The sequence below is a fragment of the Pongo pygmaeus genome, chromosome 13 (assembly GCF_028885625.2).
Source record: "Pongo pygmaeus isolate AG05252 chromosome 13, NHGRI_mPonPyg2-v2.0_pri, whole genome shotgun sequence".
Lineage (NCBI taxonomy): Eukaryota > Metazoa > Chordata > Mammalia > Primates > Hominidae > Pongo > Pongo pygmaeus.
The window spans coordinates 20929454-20954077 of NC_072386.2; the positions used below are offsets into that span (position 1 = coordinate 20929454).

The 24624-nt window shown below is 44.1% G+C and overlaps 1 protein-coding gene across 4 annotated transcripts in view; it reads left to right on the forward strand.

The window, feature by feature from the left end:
* Positions 1-24624, forward strand: part of GNE (glucosamine (UDP-N-acetyl)-2-epimerase/N-acetylmannosamine kinase) — a 60866-nt gene that overhangs the window by 13535 nt on the left and 22707 nt on the right. The window contains exons 1-3 of one of the 4 annotated variants that reach the window (XM_063650165.1): positions 5550-6019; positions 15222-15427; positions 17734-18185. In XM_063650165.1, the coding sequence (XP_063506235.1) occupies positions 5648-6019; positions 15222-15427; positions 17734-18185 (1030 nt within the window). In that variant the 5' untranslated portion in view covers positions 5550-5647. Of the gene's footprint in view, positions 1-5549; positions 6020-6124; positions 6281-14519; positions 14576-15221; positions 15428-17733; positions 18186-24624 lie in introns of those variants that run through there. The other 3 variants (XM_054502532.2, XM_063650167.1, XM_063650166.1) reach the window with 3 other exon arrangements.

Sequence of the window (24624 nt, forward strand, 5' to 3'; positions counted from 1 at the left end):
CTGAGCAACATGACGAAACCCCATCTCTATAAAAAATACAAAATAATTTAGCCAGGCATCGTGGTGCCTGCCTGTAGTCCCAATTACTTGGGAAGCTGAGGCACAAAAATTACTCGAACCTGGGAGGTGGGGGTTGCAGTGAGCCAAGACAGCACCATTGCACTCCAGCCTGGGTGACAGAGTGAGACTCTGTCTCTAAAAAAAACATAATAAAATAAATAAATAAATAAAAAGATGATTTAAGGATACATGTAGATTAAAATCAGAAAGTTGTTCAGGATTCAAGTCAAGTCAGGGCCTGGATTCTCTCCCTATGACCTCCCTGTACTACCTCTCACAGCATATCTGTGACTATGTTTTTAAGGTGCCCCATTTTCCTTTCATTTCCAACTGGCCAATCCTCTCCGTATTCCCCAGTCCAGTGTTTCAGAGAGCTACTTTAACATGCACATTAGCTAATTACCATTGTCACTATTAGCTAGCCACAGGCTTGGTGCCAGGTTTTTTCATGGGTAATGAATAGGCAGCTCTTGAGGAGGCCGCCTATGGGCACAGGTGATATTTTCTCTCTTTAATTTAGTGACGGTTTTTACTTTATGAAAATTTGAAATTCAACTGTGCTGCTTAGGTATTTATTAACACTTCAATAAAAACTTTATGAAAAATTTGTGCCAAATAATGTCCTTTTCTTTTTTGAAAGCCTCACTAAACTAATACATCAGGAGAATGCCATAGAGATTAGACCCTGATTTTAAAGATGTCTTTTAAAATCTCTTAAGACTTTGACGTGAGCCATTCAGAGAGATGTGGGCTGGATAATAGAAGAGTTATGTGAACTCTTAACTAATGGAACAACTTAACCAAAAAATGATGACTGTAGGTAGGGCGCGGCGGCTCACACCTGTAATCCGGACCCTGGCTGAGGCGGGCAGATTAGTTGAAGTCAGGAGTTTGAGACCAGCCTGGCCAACATGGTGAAACCCCGTCTCTACTAAAAATACAAAAATTAGCTGGGCGTGGTGACATTATGTCTGTAATCCCAGCTACTCGGGAGGCTGAGGCAGGAGAATTGCTTGAACCTGGGAGGCAGAGGTTGCAGTGAGCCGAGATCACGCCATTGCACTCCAGCCTGGGCAACAGAGTGAAACCCTGTCTCAAAAAAAAAAAAAAAAAAAAAAAAAAAAAAATTGATGGCTGAGATGAACCTTGAGATAGGTTTGTGTTATAAAGTGCAATGCTCTAGTTAGTGCAGAGAGAAACACTGGGTGGTAGTAGCTAAGCAAGTGGGATCAAGGGCTGGGCTCTTCTGTTTAACAGCTGTGCAACCTCAGGCAACTTCGCCTTCCGTATTTTGGTCTTTTTGTCTGTAAAGTAGGGGGTATATACAGAATTTACATCTTAATGTTGTTATGAGTACTGATGAATATAGATACAATGTTTAGAATAGTTTAGCCTATTTTAGTTTAGAAATGTTTAGACTACGAAATACATGGGTAGAATTTACAAAGAGGCAGAGTACTTTAAAATAATTAAACCACCAAATAAAATAAGACAAGTCTGTTACAAGAAATGTTCCCAAAGTGGCCAGATAAGCATCTGTCAGGAGTGCTGTAGGAAGGTCTCCCCCTCTGATGAGAAGGTTAGATTAGAGGATCTCTTAAAGCCTAGGAGTCATTGATAGCCTAATTATGCCCTGAATGCTTGAAGTTATATTTATGCTTATGGAGTAATCTCTAGAAAAATCTGATTTTATTATACTACAAAGCCATAAGTAATTTTTTTGCAACTTGTAGAGTTCTCAGACTAAAGTCAAATGAAACCAAATCATACAAACCAAACTTAACTAGTGACGATTTTTGGTATGTCAATTCACAATGTTAAACAGTAAAGTAACAGAAATCCAGAAATGTAATATTATGTACCCATAGGAAAATGATCTCAAAAAGCCAAGAGAAAATGCCTCCTAAGGGTCCTTGAGGCAATTAGATCTCAAGAAAGCAGAGAAGAAAATTCTAAAAAGATTATTTCATTTAAGGTTAAATGATTATGGAAATATAAAATTCTCAATGTTGGTCAAACACAAAACTCGCAAGTGGCTTAGAAAGTGCATACAATTCTCAAAATGTATTCCCTACTGTTGAAGGTATTTATATTTATAGTTACATTTTTCTAGCTATATTAAGCATTATTTTTAAAACACATTACAGTATGGGGTGGGGGGAAGGGGGAGGGATAGCATTGGGAGATATACCTAATGCTAGATGACGAGTTGGTGGGTGCAGCGCACCAGCATGGCACATGTATACATATGTAACTTACCTGCACATTGCGCACATGTACCATAAAACCTAAAGTATAATAATAATAATAATAATAATAAAAGAAAAAAAAACACATTACAGTAAAATAATACACATAAAAAGTACATATATATTACGTATATGATTTGAGTTTTTACAAACTAAACACACCTATGTAATCAGCACCCAGATTTTAAATTGTTTTTGAAGTTAATTTTTCTTACCTTTCGGGAAGAAAAATTTAACGTTCTATTCTGCATATTTGGAGGTACACTATGTAACTTTAAAAGCAACATACCCATCTTGACTTCAAGTGACTTTCTTTTTTTTTTTTTGAGATTGAGTCTCGCTCTGTTGCCCAGGCTGGAGTGCAGTGGCACGATCTCCGCTCGCTGCAAGCTCCGCCTCCTGGGTTCACACCATTCTCCTGCCTCAGCCTCCCAAGTAGCTGGGACTACAGGCGCCTGCCACCACGCCCGGCTAATTTTTTTTTGTATTTTTAGTAGAGACGGGGTTTCACAGTGTTCGCCAGGATGGTCTCGATCTCCTGACCTCGTGATCCTCCCGCCTCGGCCTCCCAAAGTGCTGGGATTACAAGCTTGAGCCACTGCGCCCAGCCTGACTTCAAGTGACTTTCAATACCTCTTGTGGTAAGCAGAATAAATAGCTCCCCAAAGACATCCACATCTTTTTTTTTTTTTTTTTTGAGACGGAGTCTCACTCTGTCACCCAGGCTGGAGTGCAGTGGCGTGATCTCGGCTCACTGCAACCTCTGCCTCCTGGGTTCCATTTATTCTCCTGCCTCAGCCTCCCAAGTAGCTGGGACTACAGGCGTGCGCCACCATGCCCGGCTAATTTTGTTTTAGTAGAGACGGGGTGTCACCATGTTGGCCAGGCTGGTCTCGATCTCCTGACGTCGTGATCCGCCCACCTCAGCCTCCCAAAGTGCTGGGATTACAAGAGTGAGCCACCGTGCCTGGCCTAGATATCCACATCTTAATTCCTGAACCTGTGACTATGTTTCCTTACTTGGCAAGAGGGACTTTGCAGATGTGACCAGGACTTTGAGAAGGGAAAATTATCTTGGACTACTGAGTGGACCCAATGTAATCACTGGGGTCTTTTTAAGTGAGAGAGGAAGGCAGCAGAGTCACAGAAGATGTGGCAAGGGAGGCAGAAGTCAGAGGTGCCATATGCCAAGGAATGTGGGCAGCCTCTAGAATCTGGAAGAGGGAAGGAAATGAATTCTCCCTGGCAGCCTCCAGTAGGAAGGCAACCCTACTGACACCTTGATTTTGGTCCCTTGAAACCCATTTTGGATCCTTAACGTCCAAAACTGTAGGATAATACATTTGTGGTGTTTTTTATTTTATTATTTTCTTTTTTGAGACAGAGTCTCGCTCTGTCGCCCAGGCTGGAGTGCAGTGGCGCGATCTCAGCTCACTGCAAGCTCCACCTCTCAGGTTCACACCATTCTCCTGCCTCAGCCTCCTGAGTAGCTGGGACCACAGGCACCCGCCACGAGGCCCGGCTAATGTTTTGTATTTTTAGTAGAGATGGGGTTTCACCGTGTTAGCCAGGATGGTCTCGATCTCCTGACCTTGTGATCTGCCCACCTCAGCCTCCCAAAGTGCTAGGATTACAGGCGTGAGCCACTGCGCCTGGCCAATTTGTGTTGTTTTAAAGACCCTAATTTTGTGGTAATTTGTTACAGCATATATGAAACTAATACACCATTTATAGTCTGGTGAGTCTGTCTTCAGATTCATATATCTCACTGCACATTTAATAGCTTCATGTGGCTCACAGGCATCTCAATCATAACATGCCCTAAATTAAAACTTTACTTTTTTCTTCCCAAACCAGGTCACTCTCCCAGCCTTTCTCATCTTAGTACACAACCAACCACCCAATTACTAATGGCAGAAACCTGGAAGTCATTTCTTTCTTTCTTTCTTTTTTTTTTTTTTTTTTAAGAGATGAGGTCTCGATCCAGCACCTAGGCTGGAGTGCAGTGGTTTGATCGAGCTCACTGCTGTCTCGATCCAGCACCTAGGCTGGAGTGCAGTGGTTTGATCGAGCTCACTGCTGCCTCGAACTCCTGAGCACAAGTGATCCTCCCACCTCTGCCTTCCAAAGTGCTGGGACTGCAGGTGTGAGCCAGCACACCTGGCCCAGAGGTCATTCTTGAGTCTTTTTCCCTGCCATCCCCTTATATCTAACCTATAATTAAGTATCATCCATTTTACTTCCAAAATAAACATCATATCCATCCACTTCAGTTGAGTTTCACTGCTACCAATCCATTCTCCACACAGCAGCCAATGTGATTTAAAAAAGAAATCTGGGCCTGGTGTGGTGGCTCATGCCTGTAATCCTAGCACTTTGGGAGGCCAAAGTGGGCGGATCACCTAAGGTCGGGAGTTTGAGACCAGCCTGGCCAACATGGTGAAACCCCCGTTTCTACTAAAAATACAAAAATTAGCTGGGCATGGTGGTGTGTGCCTGTAATCCCAGCTACTCAGGAGGCTAAGGCAGGAGAATTGCTTGAACCTGGGAGGTGGAGGTTTCAGTGAGCTGAGATCATACCACTGTACTCCAGCCTGGGCGATAGAGTGGGACCTCGTCTCAAAAACAAACAAACAAACAAAAAAGAAATCTGATAGCACTTCCTTGCAAAAACCCCTTAATGTCTTCTTTTGTGCCCAATGTGACCTTTTCGTGGCTCCAAGCTAGCTGCAGGGGAACTAAGAGTTCATAAGTATTTTACAAATTAGAGCTTCATTATTAATTGAAATGCATCACACACTGCAGTTTGATGAGATTTGAAATTTGCTGTACAGCAAGAAATCTCAATGAACTGTTAGACTTAGTTTCACCTGTGGTAAATTTTTAATGGTTGTAAAAAAAAGATGTTAATATTTTGTATCATCAACTTCATTCAAAGTTTCTTGTCAATGGTGACTCAGGAATCTGTTGCCCAGCCTGGTCTCGAACTCCTGGCCTCAAGCTATCCTCCCCCCTTGGCTTCCTAAAATGCTGGGAGTGACTCAGAAATTTGAAAGGGTCATTAAAAAGTCTTAAAGCCTGATTCGGTGGCATGGGCCTGTAGTCCCAGCTACTCAGAAGGCTGAAGCCAGAAAAGATGGCTTGAGGCCAGGAGCTCGAGTCCAGCCTGGACAACATAGTGAGATCCTTGTCTCAAAAACAACAACCCAAAGTCTTATTTATCTTCAGGAGCTGCGCAAGCCCTTTACCACCGCCACGTTTCTCCCTGGATGTCCCTAGGCCTCGGGACTGGCTGAGAGTTCCCTGTAGTGGAGGCCGCCGCTGAACTGATTATAAAGATGAGAGAGGCTCTGCCATGCCTTGGTCATCAATTCACACTCCACCAGTATCTTCTAGCAGTCACAGCAAGGTTTAACGTCAGGGACCGCTGTGGGGTGGCCGCGCTACACGACAGTATAGTTGCGGTCCTGGTTTATGAAATAACTGAGGGAACGAGAGGCGCAAGAAATCCCTCCTTGGGTGCAAGACCAAAACAACTACCCCGCGGGAAGACTCGGGCTTCAGTGCGTCTGTCGCCAGTGGAGGAGGACGCTTCGGGGCAGGAGCACAGGCTGGCAGGACAGCCCCGCAGCAGCTCCAGGGCGGCAGAGGCCATGGAAGATGCTCCGCTGGTCTGCACCCGGCCTGCGCCTCAAAATACCGCCGGGAAGGTGGGGGACGGGGACCGGAGCAGCCAATCACGCGAGCCCTCTCGGGCGGCGTCAGGGCGCGCTCGCGGATTCGGCACTCCGGGTGGGCGTGGCTGGGCGAGCGAGGAGTAGGGACAAGGTCGAGCGACGAGTCATCTACCCGCGCGCCCGAGCGCGGAAACCGAGGGGCAGGCTCGCGCTCTGCGTGTTTCGTGGCGCTTGGTTCGGCTCTCGCCGGAGGAGCGCGGTGGCGGCGTGGGAGGGAGCCTCTGACGGCGTCTGGTGAGAGCCGCGCGGCGGCGGGGGACTCCGGGAGAGCATCTTGCCCACCCCCAGGGCCGCCTCCCCCGGCCTCCTGCCCCAGGCCTCCCCTCCCCGGCCGCTTTCCACCCCACCGCGCCCCGAGGCCCACACTGGACCCGGCTCTCGCCCAATGTCCTGCAGGCCTGCACCATAGGGCACCTCTTTAGCCCAATTCAGGGCTCCGCCGTGTGGCTCGGGGTGGGCCCTGATGAGCAGGGGAGGGGATGTAGAGGGAGGCCCAAGTTGACTTGTCCCCTAGAACAGTGCTGTCCAATCGGGGGGATGCTGAGTGTCCCGTTAGGAGCGGGGCGGGGCGAGAGAGGGTGGCGAACTGCCTGGCAGGCGAGCTGTCCTGGCGTGAAAAGGCTGGGCTAAAAGGTCCCCTCCCTGCTCTGAGTCTACATTCTGAGTCCGGGCTTCCTTGTATATTTGAGAAGCGTTAATTCCCCGCCCTCACACCAATTTTTTTTTTTTTTTTTTTTTGAGACTGAGTCTCGCTCTGACGCCCAGGTTGGAGTGCAGTGGCGCGATCTCGGCTCACTGCAAGCTCCGCCTCCCAGGTTCACGCCATTCTCCTGCCTCAGCCTCCCGAGTAGCTGGGACTACAGGCGCCCGCCACCACGCCCGGCTAATTTTTTGTATTTTTAGTAGAGACGGGGTTTCACCATGTTAGCCAGGATGGTCTCGATCTCCTGACCTCGTGATCCGCCCACCTCGGCCTCCCAAAGTGCTGGGATTACAGGCGTGAGCCACCGCGCCCGGCCCCTCCCCCCAGTTTTACGCTTGTAAAAGTGTTAGAACACAAGAACGTATTTTTTACTACTCTGGTAGGAGGGGTGGGGTACAGTTTCGCAGTATAGGTAACTCGTTAACCCAACTGTAGGAGCGCCGCAGGAGAAGCCAAACCGAATTATAGCGTCGGAATGGGGCCCTGACTTTCAGACCGCTTTATATAGCTCTTTCCTTCTTATTCCTGTGAGTCCCATCCTCATTGCACTGACGAAAGGGCGATTTATCATGTTTTCGAGGAAGATTTGTACTCATGGATGTTTATGGAATGAACAGACACAAGGCAAACACTGGGTGTGGGACAGTGTTCTGAGCGCTGAAGTCATTCACACAAGGGTTTGATTTTCGGTTCTCTCAATGATGAACTTGGGTTCAAGCGATTCTCCTGCCTCAGCCTCCCAAGTAGCTGGGATTACAGGCGCCTGCCACCATGCTCGGTTAATTTTTGTATTTTTAGTAGAGATGGGGTTTCACCATGTTGGTCAGGCTGGACTTGAACAGACATCAAGTGATCCGCCCATCTCGGCTTCCCAAAGTGCTGGGGTTACAGGCGTCAGCCACCGCGCCTGGCCAATGATGAACTATTAAACAGTGATTTGGGGCAAGTAAATTATTTTTTCTGTGCTTCCTGTCTGTAAAATGGGGCTAATAACGAGGGCTGTGAGGATGAAATGAGTTAATACGTGTGAAGAAAGCTATTAGCACAATGGCACTTCAGAAGCGCTCAGCAAATGTTTACTGTTGTTTCCTCTGTTCAGTGACTGCTTGACCCAAGTGTTCTTTATTTTCAGTTGATAGCCTTAAAAATATTCTCTTCACAAAGAACTCTTTCCACGTTGAGTGGGACATTATTTTTCTGGAAAGGGTTAATCACCTTTTGTCAGCATTTATAATGGACAGTCTTGAGTTGAGAGAATGCAGAAAGTAGCCTTTAAGAATTGGGTTTCTGCCCGGTGGGGTGGCTCACGCCTGTAATCCCAGCACTTTGGGAGGCCAATGCAGGCGGATCACCTGAGGTCAGGAGTTCAAGACCAGCCTGGCCAACATGATGAAACCTCATCTCTACTAAAAATACAAAAATTAGCTGGATGTGGTGGCGGGCGCCTGTGATCCCAGCTACTCAGGAAGCTGAGATAGGAGAATCGCTTGAACCCGGGAAGCGGAGGTTGCAGTGAGCCGAGATTGCACCACTGCACTCCAGCCTGGGCGACAGGCTGTCTGTCTCAAAAAAAAAAAGAATTGGGTTTCTCTGGCTGGGTATGGTGGCTCATGCCTGTAATCCCAGCACTTTGGGAGGCCAGGCGGTGGATCACCTGAGGTCAGGAGATCGAGACCAGCCTGGCCAACATGGTGAAACCCCACCTCTACTAAAAATACAAAAAAATTAGCTGGGCATGGTGTCACATGCCTGTAATCCCAGCTACTTGGGAGGCTGAGGCAGGAGACTCGCTTGAACCTGGGAGGTGGAGGTTGCAGTGAGCTGAGATTGTGTCACTGCACTCCAGCCTGGGCAAGAGAGCGAGACCCTGTCTCAAAAACAAAAAACAAAAAAACAAGAATTGGGTTTTTCAGCGATTGCCAGTGAATTCAAGATGAAGGCAAACTTGTCTGAAAACTATCATCTATCTGTCTAACATCTATCATCCATCCATCTGTCACCTATTATTTATTTTTCTGTCTTTCTTTTGGTGGCTCAGGTACAATTATAGAATTGAAGAGTGAAATGGATGCAAGTATTCAGTCCCACCTTCTGACGTTCTGAGCTCTGTGCTGGACAATGCACCTACTTCATAATGTTCATTTAAAAGATTGCTTGTTTTTATTTTTTTTATTTAAATTTTAATTTTTTAAAGATAGGGTCTCACTCTGTCACCCAGGCTGGAGTGCAGTGGTCCTTTTCCAATTTGTACTATAGTTTCTTTCAGGGAAAAGAATTATATAGCTGGGGAACACATATGAGAAGGCTTTTTGCTATTTAGCCTCTTGTGGCTTTTAATTTACATTTTTAATTTTTGTGAGGCAAGGCCAAAGCAGATGACTTGAGGTCAAGAGTTCGAGAACAGCCTGGTTTAGTTGAAACCGCATCTCAACTAAAAAAATACAAAAATTAGCCGGGCATGGTGGCATACGCCTGTAATCCCAGCTACCTGGGAGGCTAAGGCAGGAGAATTGATTGAACCCGGGAGGTGGAAGTTACAGTGAGCTGAGGTCGCACCACTGCACTCCAGCCTGGGCAACAGAGTAAGACTCCGTCTCAAGAAAAAAGAAAAATACTGTGAGGCAAAACAAATCATTCATGGTTTGTCAATTTGTATTTATTTTACAAAGAACAGTAAATGTTCCATCTGGCAGTACTAAAATGCCTCGTACTTACCAGTTACTCAAAGGTTATTCTACCTAAACTGAGAGCAAGCTGGCCATATGAGTAAACTAAAAAATAGAACAATGTTACCTAAGGCCAGGTTTATAGACAAGTTTGCCTTCATCTTGAACTCACTGGCAATCTGAGAAACCCAATTCTGTTTTTTTTTTTTTTTTTTTTTTGAGATGGAATCTCACTCTTGTTGCCCAGGCTGGAGTACAGTGGCAGGATCTCGGCTCACTGCAACCTCCGCCTCCCGGGTTCAAGCTATTCTCCTGCCTCAGCCTCCGGAGTAGCTGGGATTACAGGCGCCTGCCACCATGCCTGGCTAATTTTTGTATTTTTAGTAGAGACGGGGTTTTGCCATGTTAGCTAGGCTGGTCTTGAACTCCTGGCCTCAGGTGATCCGCCTGCCTCGGCCTCCCAAAGTGCTGGGATTACAGGCGTGAGCCACTGCGCCCGGCTGAAACCCAATTCTTGAAAGCAGCTTTTTGCATTCTGTCAAATCAAGACTGTCCATTGTAAGTACTGATGAAAAGTGATTGCCTCCTTACAAAAGGAAATTTACTTGCCCCAGGCTGGATTTAAATTTTAATTTTTTTAAAGATAGGGTCTTGCTCAATCTTTCAGGCTGGAGTGCAGTGGCACGATCATAACTCACTACAGCCTCAGACTCCTGGGCTAAAGTGATCTTCCTGCCTCAGCCTCCCACATAGCTAGGACCACAGGTGTGCACAACCACACTCAGCTAATTAAAAAAAAATTGTTTGTAGAGACAGGAGTCTTACTATGTTGCCCAGGCTGGTCTTGAACTCTTGACTTCAAGGAGTCCTTCTTGCCTCAGCCTCCCAAAGTGCTGGGATTACAGGCATGAGCCACCATGTCCAGCCAGATTTCTTGTTTTTATTTATTTATTTATTTATTTATTTGAGACAGAGTCTCTTTTGCCCAGGCTGGAGTGCAGTGGTGCGATCTTGGCTCACTGCAACCTCTGCCTTCTGGGTTCAAGAGATTCTTGTGCCTCAGCCTCCCAAGCAGCTGGGATTACAGGCACGCGCTACCATGCCTGGCTAATTTTTCTTTTTCTTTTTTTTTTGAAATGGAGTCTCAATCAGTCTCCCAGGCTGGAAAGCAATGGCGTAATCTCGGCTCACTGCAACCTCTGCCTCCCAGGTTCAAGCAATTCTCCTGCCACAGCCTCCTCAGTGCTGGGATTGCAGGTGCACACCACGACACCCTGATAAGTTTTGTATTTTTAGTAGAGATGGGGTTTCACCATGTTGGCCAGGCTGGTCTCCAACTCGTGACCTCAGGTGATCTGCCCACCTCGGCCTCCCAAAGTGCTGGGATTACAGGCATGAGCCACTGTGCCCAGCCAAAGTTGAATGTTTTTGCTAAATTTTAGGGCTCTTATAACTCTTTGTATATTTGAAAAGTTGATGGCCAGCAATTTCCAAAACTTTGCACTTTTAGACTTGATATTTCCAATATCTTTAAATGTTCTCATTCTACCATTTGAGTCATAATTAAAAGCATTTTAAAAAGTAAGATTTGTGGCTGGGCGTGGTGGCTCATGCCTGTAATCCTAGCACTTTGGGAGGCCGAGGTGGGTGGATCACGTGAGGTCAAGAGTTTGAGACTGGCCTGGCCAACATGGTGAAACCCCGTCTCTGCTAAAAATCCAAAAAAAATTAGGTGGGTGTGGTGGTGGGCACCTGTAATCCCAGCTACTCAGGAGGCTGAGGCCCAAGAATCTCTTGAACTGGGGAGGTGGAGGTTGCAGTGAGCCAAGGTCATGTCACTTCACTCCAGCCTGGGCAACAGAGGGAGACTGTATTTAAAAAAAAAGAAAAGTAAGATTTGCCCCAACAATTTGCAGAATATATTACCAATTTTGTAATATACATTGTGTATGTGTGTATGTATACACATACATACATCATATATATACACATCATATATATATATATATATATACACATATATATATATATTTAGATAGAGACTAATTCTGTTGCTCAGGTTGGAGTGCAGTGGCACCATCTCGGCTCACTGCAAGCTCCGCCTCATATGTTCAAGTGATTCTCCTGCCTCGGCCTCCCAAGTAGCTGGGACTCATAGGTGTGTGCCACAACACCTGGCTAATTTTTTTTTGTATGTTTAGTAGAGATGGGGTTTCACCATGTTGGCCAGGCTGTTCTCGAATTCCTGACCTCTCATGATCCACCCACCTCAGCCTCCCAAAGTGTTGGGATTACAGGCGTGAGCCATATATTTATTTATATTATCATAGTTTATCCATGGAAGGACAGATAAGAAACCAGTAACTGTTTGCTTCCAGGGAAAAGAACTAGCTAGCTGGGGAACACAGATGAAAAGACTTATTGCTACTTAACCTCTTGTGACTTTTCAATTTTAAACCATGTGAATATACTACCTAATCAAAAATTGAGTTAATTAAAATTATTTTTTAAAACCTCCCCTTAAAAAGGCATTTTACCTTAATTTTATTTTTAAGATTTAACTTCTTTCCTTAAAAAAGCTTTGATTTTTTAAGGTTTTTTAGGTTTCTAGGTAACATTGTTGTATTTTTCACCTTTTATTTATGTGGCCAGCTTGCTCTCAGTTTAGGTAGAATAACCTTTGAGTAACTGGTAAGTACGAGGCATTTTAGTACTGCCAGATGGAACATTTACTGTTCTTTGTAAAATAAATACAAATTGACAAACCATGAATGATTTGTTTTGCCTCAGCAAATTAAATATTACCAACAATTTATTCAGCTCAAATTTGATCACTGGAAGAAAGACTATGTACAAGAACACTTACGACAACCATTTTTGGAAGAATATTTTTGTCTCTTTAAAGATTAGATAGTGCGCCGTGTGCGGTGGCTCATGCCTGTAATCCCAGCACTTTGGGAGGCCGAGGCGGGCGGATTATGAGGTCAGGAGTTCGAGACCAGTCTGGCTAGCATGGTGAAACCCCATGTCTACTAAAAATACAAAAAATTAGCCCAGCATGGTGGCGCATGCCTGTAATCCCAGCTACTCGGGAGGCTGAGGCAGGAGAATTGCTTGAACCCAGGAGGCGGAGGTCACAGTGAGCCGAGATTACGCCACTGCACTCCAGCCTGGGTGGCAGAGCGAGACTCTGTCTCAAAAAAAAAAAAAAAAAAGATCAGATAGTGCTTGGGTCTTCTGAATATAACTCTCTTGGCGGAATGCCCGTTTCATTATATTGTAAGTGTTTGCCATTGGGGGAAATTAGCTTTTACTGGGGATTATAAATTCAGAGTGGACCTAATGATGGGACCGTTTGCATGGCCACAGAATTTTAGCCTAAGAGAGTGTTGAGGTACCAACAGCAGAGGGCTACTGATGGAATTTCCAGTGAATTTCAGAGTTTACCCTCATCTAAAGGATGGCACCCCTAGAATTGGAATCCTTACTGAAGTGTCTCTGGATTCCTGATTACAAGTTCTAAATATTGATACACTTACTGAAACATGAACATCGAGATCAGAGTCCATGAGGTGAAATTTTATGTTGATTTAGAGAAGTTTAACATGTTCCAAGTCTGGCTCAGTGGTGTATGCCTGTAGTTCCAGTTACTTAGGAGGCTGAGGTGGGGGATTGCTTGAGTCCAGGAGTGCCAGGCTGCAATGAGCTATGATCGTGCTTGTGAATAGCTACTGCACTCTAGCTTGGGCAACATAGCAAGATCCCATCTCCAAAAATGTAAAAACTTTAAAAAAATATTCCATAAAACAAATCTCTTATTCCTTGCCCGTGATTTTACTTTTTGAATGGAGGGTATAGCATGGCAGGGAGGGATGAGCAAGCAGTGGAGCTGAGCAATAGTATATCTGTGAATGGGAGGGCCATAACGCCCAGAGCGAGGCAGCAACTGAGAAATGTGGGGGAGGAGGACCTGAGGTTTGTGTGAAGCCTTTCCAGAAAGGATGACACTTAGATTGAGTTTTGAAGGATGAGTAGAAGACCAGCAAGGAGGAAAGGAAGTTTCAGGAAAAAGTAGGTGGCATCTATAAAGGTACAGATATACGGAGATTCACTAGTTGAACTGGAGGCAGTTTGGTATGGCTGGCACTTTGGCACAGAGAAGGGTAATTTTAGGCAGGGAAGAGATGGTGGAAAGGAAGATCACTTTGAAAGTTTGTAGGAGGCTAGGCGCAATGGCTCATGCCTGTAATCCGAGCACTTTGGGAGGCCGAGGTGGGCAGATCACTTGAGGCCAGGAGTTCAAGACCAGCCTGGCCAACATGGCAAAACCCCATCTCTACTAAAAATACAAAAATTAGCTGGGCATGGTGGTGGGCACCTATAATCCCAGCTACTCAGGAGGCTGAGGCAGGAGAATTGCTTGAATCTGGGAGGCGGAGGTAGTAGTGAGCCAAGCTCGTGCCACTGCACTCCCACCTGGGCCACAGAGTGAGACTTTGTCTCAAAATAAATAAATAAATAAACAAGAAAGTTTATAGGAGGCAGGCAAACCACTTGACAGCTGTTAAGATCGTCCAGACCTAAAATGAGGGACTGGACTAGGGGAAGTCCTTGTAAGGATGAAGAGGAGGAGATAGATTTGAAAGATATTTAGGGGGTGGAATTGACAGCATTTTGGAGATATGGGGTGAAGAACAGAAAAGACAAGGATTTGAAGGCATTTGGATGAATGAAATTGCATAACTCAGAGAACAATTGAGGAGGAACAGGTTCCGAAAAGAAAATGAGTTCAGTTTGGGACACTGACTTTAAGGTGGCTATAGGACATACAGCAGGAGATATCTGATAGGCATTTGGAGTTGTCAGTTTTGTTGGCACTGGTGTGTAGGTACTAATGAGGGCTTGAAGGTCAGGTTTTTATCTTACTCATCTTTCTCCTGCCCAGCATTAATCACAATACCTTGTATTTAGGAAGTGTATAGTGTGAGAGTGAATAGACCGTGTTCCTTATGAGACATGATCTTGAATGTTGGTGCAGTAATTTTCCCTCTTAAGACCTGTATTTCCCTTTCTATAAAGTGATGGAGTTGAACTCGATCAGTGGTCCTCAACAACTGATTTTGCAACAACCTACTATGTTGGGCTCATCTGTGAGTTATGGCAAGTAATTTTTAATAATAAAGAGCTGATATTTCCTCACCTTTTAAACAAGAGCTGATTTATATCACTCCTTCTTAATGGCATTCCAGTGTGTTTTCTTGAGTGTGAGAAGATGGGGTGGTGTTACAGTTAGTCTGCTGGAGTTTCTTCTTTTTTTTTTTGAGATGGAGTCTCGCTCTGTCACCCAGGCTGGAGTGCAGTGGTGCGATCTCAGCTCACTGCAAGCTCCGCCTCCTGGATTCACGCCATTCTTCTGCCTCAACCTCCCAGGTAGCTGGGACTACAGGCGCCCGCCACCACCCCCAGCTAATTTTTTTTTTAATATTTTTAGTAGAGATGGGGTTTCACCGTGTTAGCCAGGATGGTCTCGATCTCCTGACCTCGTGATCTGCTCACCTCGGCCTCCCAAAGTGCTGGGATTACAGGCATAAGCCACCACTCCCAGCCTTGGAGTTTCTTAACTCTGGATATACCAATGGGAGAGTCACACATAAGTGGAGGTGCAAAAAAAGATTAAGAATCACTGTACGAAATAGTGGTTAAGGACTTGAAACTGAAAATTTCTATTTCTGATTTAGAGAAGTTTAAAGTTTAGTTATATCTAAGAGTTATTCTGATTATAAAGTTTTTATTTTGGCAATTTCAGGAACTCTATTTTAAGAACCTCTCAAAACGAAACAAGCAAATCATGGAGAAGAATGGAAATAACCGAAAGCTGCGGGTTTGTGTTGCTACTTGTAACCGTGCAGATTATTCTAAACTTGCCCCGATCATGTTTGGCATTAAAACCGAACCTGAGTTCTTTGAACTTGATGTTGTGGTACTTGGCTCTCACCTGATAGATGACTATGGGTAAGATGAAAGCATTTTCTTATTCTTCATTGCAACAGTGTGCTAGAAGGAGCTTGGGTTTTGTAGCCATATGGGCCCAGCTTCAAATTCCTGTTCTGCTGCTTAGTTTTTATGTGGCCTTAGAGTAATCACTTGGCATCTCTGAGCCTCGGTTTCCTCATTATAAAATGGAGTGAGAACTTACATTGTAAATTATTGTGAGGAATGGAGGTCATGATATGGAGCACCCACCACAGTGATGCCGCTTAGATGATTGATAAATGGTAGCTATAAATAATATTACTGTTTATTAGTTGTTACAGTCAAAGAAATGCCACTTATAAATACATATTGTATAAGTACAATAATGTGATTCCATGTAATCTGTTTTGTGAGCTCTAATGGCAAGCTTTAAAACTGGTTTATAGGCCAACAGCATTTAAAGTAGTAGATATGGAACAAGATTTTAAAAATCTAATCTGCAAGGTAAAGTAGAGAGTTACATTACTGTCACCATTGGCATTTATTTTGCTGACATTAGGTTTGTTATTAATCACAGGCTACATTTAAAAAGTGAAAGTTGGGAAGGGCACGGTGGCACACGCCTGTAATCCCAGCACTCTTGGGGGACTGAGGTGGGTGGATCACCTGAGGTCAGGAATTTGAGACCAGCCTGGCCAACATGGTGAAACCCTATCTCTACGAAAAATTAAAAAAAAAAAAAAATTAGCCAGTTGTGGAGGCGCATGCCCGTAGTCCTAGCTACTTGGGAGGCTGAGGCAAGAGAATTGCTTGAACCCGGGAGGCAGAGGTTGCAATGAGCCGAGATCACACCACTGCACTCCAGCCTGGGCAACAAGAGTGAGACTCCGTCTCAAAAAAAAAAAAAAAAGCAAAGGTTGGATAATCTGAGAGAACAAGGCGTATTACATACATCTTAATGTATGTAATAAAAAGTCATTTAGTGCACCCTTGTGGCATGAATATATTAATGCAGTCTCCAAAGAGGATCACAAATACAATACTGTATCTGAAAGAACCTTGCGTTAAAATAAAATTGTCCTTTTCAGACTATTTTTTAAAAACAAGGTGGGAATTTGCTACTAGGAAATACTTAAAGAGTAGAGAAGGAACTTAATGGATAGCTCAGGGATCCACAGATTTTTTTTTTTTTTTTTTTGAGACGGAGTTTTGCTCTTGTTGCCCAGGCTGGAGTGCAGTGGCGTGATCTCGGCTCACCGCAACTTCCACCTCCCGGATTCACGTGATTCTCCTGCCTCAGCCTTCCGAGTAGCTGGGATTACAGGCATGCGCCACCATGCCTGGCTGATTTTGTATTTTTAGTAGAGATGGGGTTTCTCCATGTTGGTCAGGCTGGTCTCAAACTCCCAACCTCAGGTGATCCACCTGCCTCGGCCTCCCAAAGTACTGGGATTACAGGCGTGAGCCACTGCGCCCGTCCAGATTTTTTTTTTTTTTTAATATAAAATGAATTCTGGCTATTTAGGAGCATCCTCTCAGTAGAACAGAAATTTTAGCTAGAGCCTGAGATGAAAGTTTGAGTGGGTTCTTTTACTGCTGTGAGAAAGCTTTGACAGGAAGACTAGTGGAAGAGAGGCTCTCAGGGAAATGGTAGTAGGTTTTTTATCTGCCTACCACAGTTACCAAGGGTGGAAAAGTAGTATTTATCTGATGAGACCGTTAAATAGGAAATTTGACTAGTACTTAATGAAAATGCATGTTTAAAGTACATTCTAACACAAGAAATTTGTTGCTTCTTGGGAGAAGAATTGGATGACTGGGAGACAAAAGTGAGAGACTTTTCACCATGAAATGTTTTCTTAAAGAAAAAAGGTTTGGCCGAGCACAGTGGCTCACACCTGTAATCCCAGCACTTTGGAGGCCGAGGCGGGCGGATCACGAGGTCAAGAGATCGAGACCATCCTGGCCAACATGGTGAAATCCTGTCTCTACTAAAAATACAAAAATTAGCTGGGTGTGGTGGTACACGCCTGTAGTCCCAGCTACTCGGGAGGCTGAGGCAGGAGAATCGCTTGAACCCGGGAGGCAGAAGTTGCAGTGAGCCTAGATCGTGCTACTGCACTCCAGCCTGGGCAACAGAGCAAGACTTCATCTCAAAAAAAAAAAAAAGAATCTTAATCAGGCTGTTTACACTTATGGTCTATGCTTTTTGTTTGTAAGTTATACTTCAATTTATTTATTTTAATGTTTATCACTTCAGAGTTGGTGTTAGATTGCTTTTCTTGTATGTTACGGCTCGGTGTTTAAGAACATGTTCTTATATCTTTATTTCTCCCTGGCTTTAGAAATACATATCGAATGATTGAACAAGATGACTTTGACATTAACACCAGGCTACACACAATTGTGAGGGGAGAAGATGAGGCAGCCATGGTGGAGTCAGTAGGCCTGGCCCTAGTGAAGCTGCCAGATGTCCTTAATCGCCTGAAGCCTGATATCATGATTGTTCATGGAGACAGGTTTGATGCCCTGGCTCTGGCCACATCTGCTGCCTTGATGAACATCCGAATCCTTCACATTGAAGGTGGGGAAGTCAGTGGGACCATTGATGACTCTATCAGACATGCCATAACAAAACTGGCTCATTATCATGTGTGCTGCACCCGCAGTGCAGAGCAGCACCTGATATCCATGTGTGAGGACCATGATCGCATCCTTTTGGCAGGCTGCCCTTCCTATGACAAACTTCTCTCAGCCAAGAACAAAGACTACATGAGCATCATTCGCATGTGGCTAGGTACGTATCTCAGACTTTAGTCAGTCTAATGGCTGTTTTTGTCAGAAAATGTTCCGTCTATTTCAATCCCTTTGAAAACTATTATGGATAGAAAACTCTGTTAGCAATGAGGCGGCCAAGGTTTTAGTTCATAGACCTTGCCCTATGGTATGACTTTACCTCTCTGAGGTTTACCTTTTCTGTAAAATAGGCTTAGTGGATTGATTTTTAAAAATCTCTGCTATATTTATAGAATGGAATGCTTTTAATCCATTAAATATATTAGTTGTAAGAACGATCCTAATATGTCAAAGGGGGGAGCTATAAAATTATAAATGTAATATGCTATTTCATTTTATTTTATTTATTTAATTTTTTGAGATGGAGTCTTGCTCTGTTGCCTAGGCTGGAGTGCAGTGGCGTGATCTTGGCTCACTGCATCCTCTGCCTCCCGGGTTCAAGTGATGCTCCTGCCTCAGCCTCCCGAGTATCTGGGATTGCAAGCGTGCACCACCACGACTGGCTAATTTTTGTATTTTTAATTTCACCACGTTGGCCAGGCTGGTCTCGAACTCCTGACCTCAAGTGATCCGCCCACCTTGGGCTCCCTAAGTGCTGGGATTACAGGTGTGAGCCACTGCGCCCAGCCGTAATCTGCCATTTTAATAAAAACTGTAATAATGGAATGGTTAGGAAGTATGTACACCAAGTCATTTATTATATTTATTTCTGGTGTGGGATTATGGGTGTTTTTATGTTTGATTTTCTGAATTTTTTTTTTTTTTTTTTTTGAGACAGTCTTGCTCTGTCATCCAGGCTGGAGTGCAGTGGCACAATCTCGGCTCACTGCAACCTCTACCTCCCAGGTTCAAGCGATTCTCCTGCCTCAACCTCCCGAGTGGCTGGGATTACTATGCCTGGCTAATTTCATATTTTTAGTAAAGACAGGGTTTTGCCATGTTGGCCAGGCTGGTCTCGAACTCCTGACCTCAGGTGATCCGCCCACCTCAGCCTCCCAAAGTGCTGGGATTACAAGCGTGAGCTACCACGCCTGGCCTGATTTTCTGAATTTTTTTACTACATTGGCAAAATGGTCATTTTTTTTTTTTTTTTTTTTTTTTTTTTTTGAGATGGAGTCTTACTCTGTCACCTAGGCTGTAGTGCAGTGGCTCAGTCTTGGCTCACTGCAACCTCCACTTCCCGGGTTCAAGCGATTCTCCTGCCTCAGCCTCCTGAGTAGGTGGGGTTACAGGCGCACACCACCACACCCGGCTAATTTTTTTTTGTATTTTTAGTAGAGACGGGGTTTCACTATGTTGGTCAGGCTGGTCTTAAACTCCTGACCTCATGATCCGCCCACCTCGGCCTCCCAAAGTGCTGAGATAACAGGCATGAGCCACCATGCCCGGCTCATTTTTATTTTTAATGCTTTTCTTATAGAATTGTTGGAATACTCAGATTATGAATGTTGGAAGCAGTAAGCCATAAGTACTTATTAATATAAGGGATTATGATGATTATTATTAAAAAGCAAAAGTCATAGTTGTAGCCTTAGAGTATATATTTGTAAATAAGCCCTATGTTCCAAAATTTTTATTGTTCAGTGCTCTAGCTTCTTAGAAATTATCTTTTGCTAATCAGAGGTAAAAAAATCCAAGTTTACAAACAGAATGTCAGTTGGTTAATTTATAGTAAGAGTACTACCTAGGGGACAAATTAGGACTAATAATCTATTTAGGACCTTTATTTCTAAGAGGCAGATCTATTGAATTATAAAATTAATGAACAGAAAATTGATTTGGTTGGGTCAGGTATGGTGGCTCACCCTCAAATCCCAGCACTTTGGGAGGCTGAGGTGGGAGTATTGCTTGAGCCTAGGAGTTACAAGGCCAGCCTGGGCAACATAGCAAGACCCTGTCTCTACAAAAAATAAGAAAATTAGCTGGGCGTGGTGCTGTGTGCATGTAGTCCTAGTTACCTGGGAGGCTGGGATGGGAGGGTCACTTGAGCCTGAGTAGTTGAGGCTACAGTGATCTGTGATTACACTGCTGCACTCTAGCCTGGGTGACAGAGTAAGACCCTATCTCAAACAAAACAAAACAAAAAACAATAACAAAAAAAAAACCACACAGAAAGAGAAAGAAAATTGAATAAGTAAAGAGATTTTGTATATTTTTAATCTAGATTACATTACATCAGGAAAGGAATTGGGCTTTCCTGCTATATAACGTAATCCATTCTACATATTTCTGTTGTTCAGTCTGGAGTGCAGTGGTGCAGTCTTGTCCTCCTGGGCTCAAGTGATCCTACCACCTCAGCCTCCTGAGTAGCTGGGACTATAGGCATGTACCACCATGCCCAGCTAATTTTTAAATTTTTTTTGTAGAGATGGGGGTCTCACTATTTTGCCCAGGCTGGTCATGAATTCCTAGGCTCAAGCAATCCTCCTGCCTCGGCCTCCCAAACTGCTGGGTTTATAGGCATAAGCCACCGCACCTGGCCAATTCTAAATATTTCTTATCCTTGGACAGATTTGTAATTATCAAGGGATCATCTAGATAATGCTGGTGGAACAACCTTCTGTCTCTTCAGTCTCTCCTTTTAGTATGCTTCCGATGAAACACTCTTGGATTCTGTTCTAATTATACCATTAGCTCTCTAGGTATTCTGGAAAACTTGTATTACTGAAAAACTTGTAATGAATAGAAAATAATAGTGTGCCAGATGTGGTGGCACATGCCTGTAATCTCTGTACTTTGAGAGGCCAAAGTGGGCAGTTCACCTGAGCCTAGGGGTTTGAGAACAGCCTGGGCAACATGGTGAAACTCTGTCTCTACAAAAAATACAAAAATCAGCCGGGTGTGATGGTGTGTGCCTGTAATCCCAGCTACTCCGGAGGCTGAAGTGGGAGGATTGCTTGAGTCTGGGAGGTCAAGACTGAAGTGAGCCATGATTGTGCCACTGCACTCCAGCCTCGGTGACAGAATAAGACCCTGTCTCAAAAAAACAAAACACTAGTTTTGGTCAGGTGCAGTGGCTCATGCCTGTGACCCTAGCACTTTGGGAGGCCCAGGTGGATGGATCACTTGAGGTCAGGAGTTGGAGACCATCCTGGCCAACATGGTGAAACCCCATTTCTACTAAAAATACAAAAATTAGCCAGGTGTGCTGGCACATGCCTGTACTCCCAGCTACTCAGGAGGCTGAGGCAGGAGAATTGCTTGAACCCAGGGAGGTTGCTGTGAGCCGAGACTGCACCACTGCACTCCAGCCTGGGTGAAGAAGTGAGACTCCGTCTCAAAAAAAAAAAAAAAAAAAAAAAGCATACAACCCAGGCCAGATGCGGTGGCTCACACCTGTAATCCCAGCACTTTGGGAGGCCACAGCGGGCGGATCATGAGGTCAAGAGATTGAGACCATCCTGGCCAACATGGTGAAACCCCATCTCTACTAAAAATACAAAAATTAGCTGAGCATGGTGGCGCACGCCTGTAGTCTCCAGGTACTTGGGAGGCTGAGGCAGAAGAATCGCATGAACCCAGGAAGCAGAGGCTGCAGTGAGCCAAGATTGCGCCACTGCACCCCAATCTGGCAACAGAGCGAGACTCTGTCTCAGAACAAAAAACAGCAAATAACCATTAGAAAGTAGAATGTAGCAAAATTGAATTGTACTTGTAGGGCTTAAAGTCCTATTTGGGACAATTTAAGCAGTTCTTTATGAAAAGAAGGACAACAGAACAGCTAAAATTGCATTTTTTTTTTTTTTTTTTTTTTTTTTTTTTGGTCTTTAAACCAGTGAAAAAGAAAACTCAAGACAATGAGGCAGAGCCATCCACCACTGGGCAGTAATACATTTTATATAAAACCTGTGCCTGCTTCTTGATGTGTAACTTCTTTTTTTTTTTTTTTTTTTTTGAGACAGAGTCTTGCTCTGTTGCCAAGGCTGGAGTTCTGTCACCTAGGCTGGAGTGCGTTAGCGCAGTCTCGACTCACTGCAACCTCTGCCTCCCAGGTTTAAGCAATACTCCTGCCTCAGCCTCCTGAGTAGCTGGGACTACAGGTGCACACCACCACACCTGGCAAATTTTTGTATTTTTAGTAAAGATGGGGCTTCACCATGTTCACCAAGTTGATCTCGAACTCCTGACCTCAGGTGATCCACCCTCCTCGGCCCTCCAAACTGCTGGGATTATCGGCGTGAGCTACCGCACCTGGCCTTGATGTGGAACTTCTCATGCTATCACTCTGCTTACAGGAAGATAGGGTTGGGTAGGCCATATATAACATTGCAGCTTTGTAACCAGAATGTTAATATATAACAATCTTAATTTTAAAATTAGCAAAGTTAAAAAGGCATGTTAAATTCCTAATAATGAAAGGCATATCACAGTAAATATAGGACTTTACGACAGAAAACAAAATGCCTTTATGGAAAGGATTTATGAAAGGGCTGAGGCTGCTGAATTACGGATAGATACAAAGACCGGTAATAATATCAGAAGTGCCAGGTGGAGAAGCAGGTGCAAACTTTGTATGAAATGTATTATTGCCAGGAATGAGTTGCTCTGGCTCATTGTCTTGTGTTTTACTTTCCCTGGTCTAAAAAGACTTCTTGTTTTTGCTACTTTGCCATCCTTCTTTCATAAAGAAACTGTTGCCCAGCACAGTGGCTCCTGCCTGTAATCCCAGCACTTTGGGAGGCCAAAGCAGGCAGATCACAAGGTCGGGAGATAGAGACCATCCTGGCCAACATGGTGAAACCCCATCTCTACTAAAAAATACAAAAATTAGCTAGGCATGGTGGCATAGGCCTATAGTCCCAGCTACTCAGGAGGCTGAGGCAGGAGAATTGCTTGAACCCAGGAGGTGGAGGCTGTAGTGAGCCCAGATCGTGCCACTGCACTCCAACCTGGGTGACAGAGCGAGACTCTGTCTTTAAAAAAAAAAAAGTAAATGAAACAAAAAGCTGGTTCTTTGAAAAGATAAATAAAACTGTTAGACCACTGGCAAGATTAACCAAGAAAAGAAGGGAGAAAATCCAAATAACCTCACTAAGAAATGAAACAGGAGATATTACAACTGACGCTACTGAAATACAAAAGATCATTCAAGGCTACTATGAACACCTTGACACACATAAACTAGAAAACCTAGAAGAGATGGACAAATTCCTGGAAAAATACAACCCTACTAGCTTAAATCAGGAAGAATTACATACCCTGAACAGATCAATAACAAGCAGCAAGATGGAAATGGTAATTTAAAAATTACCAACAAAAAAAATTCCACGACCAGATGGATTCACAGCAGAATTCTACCAGACATTCAAAGAAGAATTGGTACCAATCCTTTTGACACTATTCCACAAGACAGAGGAAGAAGGAACCCTCCATAATTTATTCTGTGAAGCCCCCATGACCCTAATACCAAAACCAGGAAAGGACATAACAAAAAAAAACAACAGGCCAATATCCTTGATGAACATAGATGCTAAAATCCTTAACAAAATACTAGCTAATCAAATCCAACAACATATCAAAAAGATAATCCACCATGATCAAGTGGGTTTCATACCAGGGATGCAGAGATGGTTTAATGTATACAAGTCAGTAAATGTGATGCACCACATAAACAGAATTAAAAATCACATGATCATTTCAATAGATGCAGAAAAAGCATTCAACAAAATCCAGCATCGCTTTATGATTAAAACTCTCAGCAAAATCAGCATACAAGGGACATACCTTAATGTAATAAAAGCCATCTATGACAAACCCACAGCCAATGTAATACCGAATGGGGAAAAGTTGAAAGCATTCCCTCTGAGAATTGGAACAAGACAAGGATGCCCACTCTCGCCACTCCTCTTCAACATGGTACTGGAAGTCTTAGCCAGAGCAATCAGACAAGAGAAGAAAAGGGCAACCAAATCAGTAAAGAGGAAGTCAAACTGTCACTCTTTGCTGACAATATGATTATTTACCTTGAAAACCCTAAGGACACCTCCAGAAAGCTCCTAGAACTTATAAAAGAATTCAGCAAAGTTTCCGGATACTAGATTAATGTACACAAATCAGTAGCTCTTCTATACACCAACAGCGACCAAGCGGAGAATCAAACCAAGAACTCAACCCCTATTACAACAGCTGCAAAATAAAAATAAAATAAAATTATAAAATTATAAAATAAAATAAAATACTTGGGAATATACCTAACCAAGGAGTCAAAAGACCTCTACAAGGGAAATTACAAAACACTGCTGAAAGAAATCATAGGCTGGGTGCAGAGGCTCACACCTGTAATCCCAGCAATTTGGGAGGCCAAGGCGGGCAGATCATTTGAGTTCAGGAGTTTGAGACCAGCCTGGCCAACATGGTGAAACCCTGACTCTACTAAAAATACAAAACTTAGCTGGGCATGGTGGTGTGCACCTGTAGTCCCAGCTACTTGGGAGGCCGAG